This window comes from Cebus imitator, unplaced genomic scaffold (genome assembly GCF_001604975.1).
Source record: "Cebus imitator isolate Cc_AM_T3 unplaced genomic scaffold, Cebus_imitator-1.0 Scaffold385, whole genome shotgun sequence".
Taxonomy (NCBI): Eukaryota; Metazoa; Chordata; class Mammalia; order Primates; family Cebidae; genus Cebus; species Cebus imitator.
In genome coordinates this window covers 821,175-831,269 of record NW_016107700.1, presented here as the reverse complement: position 1 = coordinate 831,269, position 10,095 = coordinate 821,175, and the positions used below count along the sequence as shown (strand labels likewise).

The 10,095-nt window shown below is 43.4% G+C and overlaps 1 protein-coding gene across 2 annotated transcripts in view; it reads left to right on the top strand.

Annotated features, from left to right (window-relative positions):
• The first annotated feature begins 6,693 nt into the window (after nucleotides 1–6,693).
• The window catches only part of YARS2 (tyrosyl-tRNA synthetase 2), a 26,708-nt gene continuing 23,306 nt past the window's right edge, over nucleotides 6,694–10,095 (top strand). For both annotated transcript variants that reach the window (XR_005196778.1, XM_017507926.2), the window contains exons 1-2: nucleotides 6,694–7,552; nucleotides 8,620–8,787. Coding sequence is in view for 1 of the 2 variants with exons in the window: in XM_017507926.2 (XP_017363415.1) it covers nucleotides 6,774–7,552; nucleotides 8,620–8,787 (947 nt within the window). In the remaining variant the exon portion in view is untranslated. The remainder of the gene's footprint in view (nucleotides 7,553–8,619; nucleotides 8,788–10,095) is intronic.

Below are 10,095 nucleotides of genomic sequence, written 5' to 3'. Positions count from 1 at the left end.
ACTGGAGTGCAATGGCACGATCTCGGCTCACCGCAACCTCCGCCTCCTGGGTTCAAGCAATTCTCCTGCCTCAGCCTCCCAAGTAGCTGGGACTACAGGTGTGCACCATCATGCCCAACTAATTTTTGTGTTTTTAGTAGAGACGGGGTTTCACCTTGTTGACCAGGATGGTCTCGATCTCTTGACCTTGTGATCCACCCACCTTGGCCTCCCAAAGTGCTGGAATTATAGGCGTGAGCCACCGCACCCGGCCCAAAACAGGACATTTTTGAGAATAAAAGGGTCATATAAATAATTAGGCTGAGACAAGAGGGATATAAACCAGGACTATGGTCACCTACTTACTGGAAGCTTTCTCAAATATACAGTGTGAAATAATGTTACAAGTCCATTGGAAAAGTGTCTCAATTGGTGCTATGTGCTAGATATCTGGCCACCATCTGACACCACCGTGTCCCTGATTGCCACTTCTCTGAACCTCCTTAATCTGTGCTTGGAGAAGAGTTATGTGAGACATATAATGGGAAGAAGGGCATGGGTATCTAAGATTTCCTTTGGTTTTAGAAAAAAATAGCTGTGAGAATACAGAGGAGTTGTTTTCATTTGCTGTTTGTCTTAGTGACACCATTCCAGGTTGGTCTCCCACCCATGGGCAGCTTTGCATGAGATCAGTGGTGACCAAAACTGTTTGGATCTGAGCAGAGCTGCTTGGATATTCATTGGATCTTTCTGCAAATATGATATATGTTTCATTAGTAAACTATTACCTTCTAAATCTTCAATCTTCATTTTTTAAAACTTGTCATAATACAGTTTGCCTCTAATAACAGCCATGTAAGCATGGACTTAAACTGGCTTCTATCACTTAAGCAAACCTCAGTAGAAGAGGAGATAGATGATTTTTTTTTTTTTTTTTTTTTTTGAGTGGGAGTCTCACCTTGTCGCCCAGGCTGGAGTGCAGAGGCATGATCTCGGCTCACTGCAACCTCCGCCTCCCAGGTTCAAGCGATTCTCCTGCCTCAGCCTTTGGGATTACAGGCACCCGCCACCATGCCCGGCTAATTTTTGTATTTTTAGTAGAGACGGGGTTTCACCATGTTGGCTAGGCTGGCCTCAAACTCCTGACCTCAAGTGATCCACCATCTTGGCCTCCCAAAGTGTTGGGATTACAGGCATGAGCCACTGTGCCTGGCTGATGAATACATTTTTAGCCTCCTCCCTGATATGGTGGCTTAAAAAGGTAAAGCTAAGAAACCATAAGTGGGACTTCTGACTAATGTGATAGCAAACAGGCATCTCAGAATTGTGGAGCTGAATGAGATTTTAGAATTAATCTAATCCAGCCCATTTGCTGCTGCCTTTTTTTTTTTTTTTTTTCCATACAGAGTCTTGCTCTGTCACCCAGGCTGGAGTGCAGTGGCATGATCTCAGCTTACTGCAACCTCTGCCTCCGAGGTTCAATTGATTCTTCTGCCTCAACCTCCCAAGTAGCGGGACTACAGGCATGCACCACCACGCCTGGCTAATTTTTCTTGTTTTTAGTAGAGACAGGGTTTCACCATGTTGGCAAGGATGGTCTCAATCTCATGACCTCGTGATCTGCCTGCCTCGGCCTCCCGAAGTGCTGAGATTACAGGCGTGAGCCACCGCACTCAGCCCAGACCATTTACTTCTAAAATGAGGACACCAACGCTAGTGTGTTAAATGACTTATCTAAGGAGGTACAGCTAGTCAAGGTTAAGCTGAGACAACTGCTCAGGTCTGTGACTCCTCATCCAGTGGTCTTTGGACCACCATTCAGAACCACATCTTGTTACGGTTGTGAGGATGAAGGACGTAATGTTTGGCTTTTCTGCCTACATTACATAAATACATGGTATTTGTTCCCATTATGATGTTACAGAACATTAATGAGTGCGATGTTTCCAGACTTGTTTTTCATTTTGATAACCAGTCAGTGCTTACAACAGAAGCACATAAAGTCCATATTGAAGACACTGAAAAAAAAGACAAAAATAGTTTAATCAAAATGGAATTGCTCTACAAAACATTGATTGCTTATTGCTTTGTTTCTTCTCCAGTGGAGATGTAAATTCACTTGGCCTGGATGGAGGGACAATGATGGGTTGATTGATTCACTTGTACTCTCAGTCAGAGGGACCAGAAAATTACTAAGGTAACTTGATAAATAGGAAAATTCCAAAATTATCTTCACTGAAGGCATGGTCCATTTGATCTAAGCTTTCAGAATGCAATCACAACAGTGTCACCGAGATCCTGTTTCTAAGAGGGAAGCCTGCTTCACTCATCACATTAGCCAACAGCCGGGCAGATTGCGTTGCTTGCCAATCATGGCTGAAGGATGGCCCTAACAACCTAGCCTGGGAAAGAAAATGCTGGTGGGGGACTGCGCCAGCTGTCACCAAGCTCAGAGCAGAAGGGGTAGATGTTGAGGAAAGGGTTCTGCGAAGAGAAAAATTCACTGCCGCAGTAGTGAAGGGAGACACAATTGCACACTGAAAAGCAAAGAGCTGTTTGAATTCTACTCTACATCCCAATCCCCGCCCTCTGACAAGGGATATCTTTCTCTTGATCATATTCTGAAACAAATGTTTCTCTCCCACAGCCCCCTCCTAATGTGCATGTTCTTCAACAACCACCTAGGAGTCACTCTCTTTCTGCTCCAAAAATTCGGGGTCGAAAGGAGCCCAATCAGAAAGAAGAAATGAAGAAAGAGGAAGTGAAGAATAAAACTGCTCAGAGAAAAATAATTTCATAGAATAATATTATCTCCATGAGGACAGGAATCTTTCTTTGGTCCGTGAACATGTTCTAAGCCATTAGAACAGTGCCTGACAGATCAAATAATTCTAATAAACATCTGTTAAATGAATAAGCAAACATCTACGTCCTTAACTCACTAGAATGGTGAGAAATTGTTTCTCCATCATTATTAGCCTCTTTCCCCCTCTAGGGTTTTACCAAAAATTGATTGATGTGCCCCAGGAAATAATATCTCTAATTTCCAATCTGTTCTGGTCATTCTAGCCATCCTTGTTGGTGAAGCCTTCAATGGTTGTCTGAGATCCAGCTGGCATTCAGAGATTTCCCTGCCTCAGATGAAGCAGAGGAACCTTAGGTGAAGCCAGGAGCTCCAGGCCTGAAGTGTAACAGGAAGTCATCCCTTTGCTCCTCTGGCAAACCAGGGTCATAGCCAGGGCTCTCTTGCCCAGGTTTGGGGTAAGGGCACTCTTTGAGACTGAAGAATCCTACCTCTTTCTCTTCTCTAAGCTTATTTCCTTAAACTTTTATCGTATCTTAGGCTTTTGACTTGTGCAAACAAACATACAAAGAGTTCCAGGATGACTCTGTATTCCTCCCTGACATGTACCTTCCCCAAGGCACTGGCACACAGAACTTGCTACAAATGGATAGTTAGAATGAAAAGTGGAAAATGAAAGATTTTTAAACCCGTAAATATCTCAAAATATTGTCCAGCCATATGGTATGGGACCAGGTACATAAAGGTAAGGCAATGCTGAGACCTCTAGGTTATTCCACTGGCTACAACAGCAGGAAGGAAGGAAGGAAGGAAGGAAGGAAGGAAGGGAGGGAGGGAGGGAAGAAAGAAAGAAACTTAAGGTATCCTTCTCTAAACTCTAATATAGAAAGGAAATGCATATCTAGTAGCATTTTTCTCTGTCTTATTATCCTTATCAGCATCTTAACATTTTTTATAATCTCTTACAAAAAATTTTTGGATGTTAAGATGACCATCAGCTCAAAAAGCATTAAAGCCACCTCAGTAAAGGGACGTAGACTAGGTTTCCCTATTATACCAACACAAATTATAAAAAGAGGGTAATTGGCTGGGCTCAGTGGCTCACACCTGTAATCCCAGCACTTTGGGAGGCCGAGGCAGGCGGATCACCTGAGGTCAGGAGTTCAAGACCAGCCTGACCAACATGGAGAAACCCTGTCTCTACTAAAAATACAAAAAATTAGCCGGGTGTGGTGGCACATGCCTGTAATCTCAGCTACTTGGGAGGCTGAGGCAGGAGAATTGCTTGAACAGGGGAGGCAGAGGTTGCAGTGAGCCAAGATCATGCCACTGTACTCCAGACTGGGCAACAAAAGTGAAACTCTGTCTCAAAAAAAAAAAAAGAGTAATTGATCTGACTGTATTTTCCAAAATTGTTGCTGTCATTGAGCTACTGTCAAGTCTCATCTAGCACCTGCTCTGACACCACCTTCTATATCAGACTTTGCTACCTCTTCATGAGATGCAACTAAACTTAAGAAGAGACAACGCAGAGCTCAAATCTATTTTTTAAAGACTTATCATCAATTTTAATCCCAGGTAGAAATTTTCTATTTTTCATCATCCACAAAATTCTTCTCCATTAAGCACAGGTCATCAAGTAACCCTGACATGGGTACATACTGTTGTAACAAGCAGGGTTTTCTGAAGTGAATAAGTAATTAAACCACCAACTGAAGTCCTACTTTCTGGATAAAATTACTAACACATCTTTAAAAGCCAGAGAGCTGGATGTCACCAGAAACCTCAAGTAAGAGAGATTCTCCTCTAAAGAGGTTCAAATATTCCTATGTATTAGGTACTAAATAGAAAGCACCATTTGCTGTGTATGTGACAGTATTGATTCCATGTTAGTGTATGTTAAATACAATTATTGCTTTGCTTGGATTTGTAGATGATTCATTAAAATCAGCCTCAGGAACATAGGACCTTGAGCAGAGATAAAAGAAAATACCCAGACCAGCATCTCTGGGAAAGGGCTGACTAACCTGATAAGAATAGACTGATGGTATCTGCAGAAAGCCACAAAATGTTGACCAAGAAAACAGCGATTACTGCCGACCTGAGACTGCACACGTTTCACAAAAATGTTTTGATCATTTCTCCTAATTTCCCTTAGAAGCCAGAGGTGGCCTTTGAATGCTAGTTCACTGCCTCCCCTGGGGTTGCTGGCCTCTTGAATAAAGCTACCTTCCTTTCACTAAAGCTCTTCTCTTGAGTTTTTGGCTTTCAGGTGACAAGTGGCCCAGACATGAGTTTCCTTACATGTACTCAGGAGAATTTCTTGCCATGCCTACTGAAATCTGGCCTGATCAAAGTGGTGGACCATATGACTGCAAATTGTTCTGAAGTGGCTCATGCCAGGATGGTCTCAATCTCCTGACGTCATGATCTACCCGCCTTGGCCTCCCAAAGTGCTGGGATTACAGGAGTGAACCACAGTGCCCGGCCCAGAGTGACACTTTTTTAAAAAACACTTCAGATCAACAGGTTATGATTGCAAATTTTAAGATATTTTGAATAATAACGTGAAAGAACACACTATTTTCTTAAGCAGTTGGGAGTATAATAGTCTATTGAATGAGTATCTCAAAATCCTATTGAAGTCACTATTTGGCAATGAGAAACTAATTCACCGATAGATAATTATACATGCAAAGGAACTAATTATTAAAATACGTTTTCATTTCATCAGATGACTTTTTAAAGTTAAAAAATGGAAAAGTCTTGTAGGGAATGCTTTGGAACATAGTCCAGATCTTGGCCCCAGGATCAAGGCACTCAATGCCCCAGCTGCTGGGAGTGTTGGTGGAGTCCTTTTGTGTACCTCTACCTCTCCAAAAGCCTTACCCAGCCTTTTGCTTCCTCCCTGGAAACATCCACGTTTAATGATCTGTCAGTAAGAGGGTCTAAAGTCTGCCCTCTGGCCTCAATTCAGGACGACTCAGAAAGGAAATCCCGGCTCCAAAGCCTTTATGGGATTGCCTGAGGCCTCTATTACAAATTGTTTACAGTTCAACAACTTTCTCCCTCTGCCCAGCCCGGCTTCCCTCACTCCATTATAGATGTTGTTCATAAGCACTCTCCAATAATCCTCCTGCAAACCAGTCTCCCTCCAACTCAGAGTCCAGAAAATTCTAAGATGGTTTTGAAAGCGGTCCTACAAATCAGGCTCCAACATGGGATTTTGAAGCTAGATCACCTGTCAGCCAGCTGCCAATAAGAACCTCATCCCTGGTCAGTATTCAAAACACCTGTCCCACTGCACGATGTGATTACTAATTGAGATGTGATTACTAATTTGAATCCACTCATGCTAAGCTGTGTCCCAACCTAGTTACCTGTATTTAAAATAAACAAATCACAGGACTTGATGCATGTACTTTATTGGACTTTTTCTTGCTATAGCTTGTACAAGACTGCCACCTCCTGGAAAAGCTAATGAATACTGGGGACTGACGTGCAATTAGAGAATCAGTACTATGAAATTGCTTGCGTCTCGGCAGCAACTCCTTAACTGTCCTGACGTTAAACCAATTCGTAACCTTTCTCAACATCTGTGAGCAGCTTTTTGCATGAAACCAGGATTTCAAACAACTTGCGCATCACAATCTTTTTAAGTGGAAATTCAAATACGTTAACATTTGTGGAGCGTTAGGTGCCAAAGGCTTTAATTCTTAAGTCTCACAACAGCCTTATGAGGTAGGAACTATCATAAGCAGATCCACACTGCGGATGAAGAAATTGAGCTTTAAGGAACTTAGTGAGGCGGCTCTGAGGTGTAATAGCCACTTGGAGCCCGAACTGTGTTGCTGAGAGCGCAAGCTCGGTAACTACGTAACCGCCTCGGGCATGCGCAGAAAAACACTGACGCGCCTTCCCTAGGAGCTGTTAGCAGGTGGGTGTGACGGGGCGTCTACAATCCCAGCATTCCTTCCGTGCCGCCACCAAGATGGCGGCGCCCGTTTTTCGGTGCTTTTCCTGGGTCCGGTGGTCTGGTACCCTAAATCTCTCAGGATTTTTGCCCCTGGGGCTACGTAAGGCCCACTCGGGCGCTCACGGGTTACTGGCAGCGCAGAAGGCTCGGGGTCTGTTCAAGGACTTCTTCCCGGAGAGGGGGACGAAAATAGAGCTCCCAGAGCTCTTTGACCGTGGCACGGCAAGTTTTCCCCAAACCATTTACTGTGGTTTCGACCCCACGGCCGACTCGCTTCATGTGGGTCACCTCCTAGCGCTGCTAGGCCTGTTTCATTTGCAGCGAGCGGGCCACAACGTGATCGCGCTGGTGGGAGGCGCCACGGCGCGCCTGGGAGACCCGAGCGGCCGTACCAAGGAGCGCGAGGCGCTGGAGACAGAGAGTGTGCAAGCCAACGCGCGCGCCCTGCGCTTAGGGCTTGAGGCCCTAGCGGCAAATCACCAGCAGCTTTTCTCTGATGGGCGCTCCTGGGGCAGCTTCACCGTGCTGGACAACTCGGTCTGGTACCAGAAGCAGCACCTGGTGGACTTCCTGGCGGCAGTAGGGGGTCACTTCCGCATGGGGACGCTACTGAGCCGGCAGAGCGTGCAGATGCGGCTCAAGAGCCCCGAGGGCATGAGCTTGGCCGAGTTCTTTTACCAGGTGCTCCAGGCCTATGACTTCTATTACCTCTTCCAGCGTTATGGATGCAGGGTCCAGCTGGGCGGATCTGATCAGCTGGGCAACATCATGTCCGGATATGAGTTCATCCACAAGTAAGTGCCTTTAGAACCTGGGGAAATCTTGGGACCAAATAATTTACACACTAGTAGCCTGTGTTTCACTCTTAGAATTGTAGGTTGCTGCCCTTCATTCCAGCTCTTGTTGGTTTTATCCCCATTAAGGCTCTGTAATGGCATTGATAACGCTGGCTGATACAAATTAGTTTGTATTAAGGATATTAAGGGCTATTAAGGACATTAAGGGCTGAATTAAGGATATTAAGAGTAAACGGTGCATGCTAAAAATTAGCTGGGTGTGGTGACGCACCCCTGTAATCCCAGCTACTTGGGAGGCTGAGGTAGGAAAATCGCTTGAAACTGGGAGGCGGGGGTTGCAGTGAGCCGAGATCGCGCCAGTGCACTCCAGCCTGGACAACAGAGGGAGACTCCATCTCAATCAACAACAGTGTATTCTAGAGCTCTGCAGGAAACAGACCACTAGTCAAGATTTATTTGGTCAGGGTCGGTCTGTTTTGCTTTCTGTAAGTCGTCCTCTCTAATTAGATAAACTGCTTTTGTATGTTTACACCAGAACGTGACTGGACCTTGAGTAGCCAGCCTCTGCGTTAGCTCTGCACCCTCCATGAAACTAGTGTTAGCCCTTGGTTGGTATCTCAAAAAACTTTTTCAGCTCTAAATATTTGACAAGTAATGTGGGTCTAATAGCATTGTCTTGAGAGAGATGACATATAAGGCTAGCTCATGTGCTACAGAGCAAAACACATGTTTAAAGCCGTTTAGAACATTTCCTTTAGTGTCTCTTCCTGACACCCCTTCACCCAGTTCTCCCCTTTCCACTCAGCCTTTCAAAATCTGTAGTCCATTGTTACGTAGCACTTCCCTTTGGCCTGCCTAGAACCTGCCTGGTACCACTCATTGCATTCAGAATGAATATGGTGAGTACTGTAATAGCACATGAGAGGGACAAGAATTCAGATTTAGGAGGTCAAGGAAGTTTTCCTGGAGCAAGTAAGCAAAAAGAAATCTGGAGGGTAAACAGTGGTGGTAAACTACCACCACTTGAGCTTGAGGCACATAATGAAGTTGTTCTTTATGCATAGGTTGACTGGAGAAGATGTATTTGGAATCACTGTTCCTCTAATTACAAGTACAACTGGAGCAAAGCTGGGAAAGTCTGCTGGCAACGCTGTTTGGCTAAACAGAGATAAGACATCTCCATTTGAATTGTATCAATTCTTTGTCAGACAGCCAGACGATTCAGTGGAAAGGTGAGTTCTGAGTAGTGGGCTGAGAAAAATTGACACCATAAACTCATGATGTAATTTTAGCCATTGAATCTATGTACATTTTATAGTTTTTTGTTTTTAACATAGTTTCTGTGTGCACATAAACCATTATGTCATAGAAGACTAATGTTTGTTCTAATTTTAGCCATTGAATCTATGTACATTTTATAGTTTTGTTTTTAACATAGTTTCTGTCTGCACATAAACCGTTATGTCATAGAAGACTAATGTTTACTCTGTTCTAAAGTTAAACACTTTGTTGGTTAAAGCAGAAAAACCACAGTGGGTGACTAGAAAATGTAGAGCCAACTTTTTGATCTATAGCTAGCAAGTTCTTAGGATTTTATCATTTGCATATTTCTAGTTTTTTCACTCCTTTCATCTTAAACTTGACTACCCTTATTTTTCCTTTGTCTCTGTTCCCTCTCAAATACAATTTTAAAGACCCTCTTAAGAAATTATTTTCTCCCTAATTCAAATTGCCTGAAACTCTTGGAATAATAAGAATGAGAAATAAATACACCTGCAACAAAAAGATAGTGAAAAAATTGATACTCTGTATCATCTAGGGACTTAAAAAATACATGATTTTCCTGCAAAATATTGAGACACTATTGAGCAAAATAAAGACCTACATAAATGGAGCGTTAGACCATATTCGTAGTGCAAAAAGGTATCAGTTTTTAGTTTTTTCTTTTGAAACAGAATCTCACTGCCATTGCCCAGGCTGGAGTGAAGTGGCACAATCTCAGCTCACTGTAGCCTGGAATTCCCAGGCTCAGGTGCACACCACTATGCCCAGCTCCTTTTTTATATATGTTTGTTTAGTGGAGGTGGAGTTTCACCATGTTGCCCAGGCTGGTCTCAAACTCCTGGACTCAGTTGATCAACCTGCGTCAAACTCCCCAAGTCCTGGGGTTACAGGCAGGAGCCACCACACCCAACCAAGATACCGGTTCTGGATTTGGTCTACATTTAGTATAGCAGCAACCATAACTAAACCGCCTTTTTGTGGAATTGACAAGCTCATTCTAAGATTTAGAAATTCTAGAAATAAAAAGGGCTAAGATTGGCCAAGATGTTTTTGAAGAATAGAGTGGAAGATGATTATGCCTTATTACAAAATGTCAGTAATTATGTTTTTTTTCCTCTTTTGATTTATTCCTAGAATGTTTGATGATATAGTCCTAGGGTTTTGATGTATTGAGAATTGATCACCTGTTTTTTTTTTGTTTGTTTTTTTTTTTTTTTTTTTTTGCCATTGATCATGTGGATGAACTCCTCTCCCAG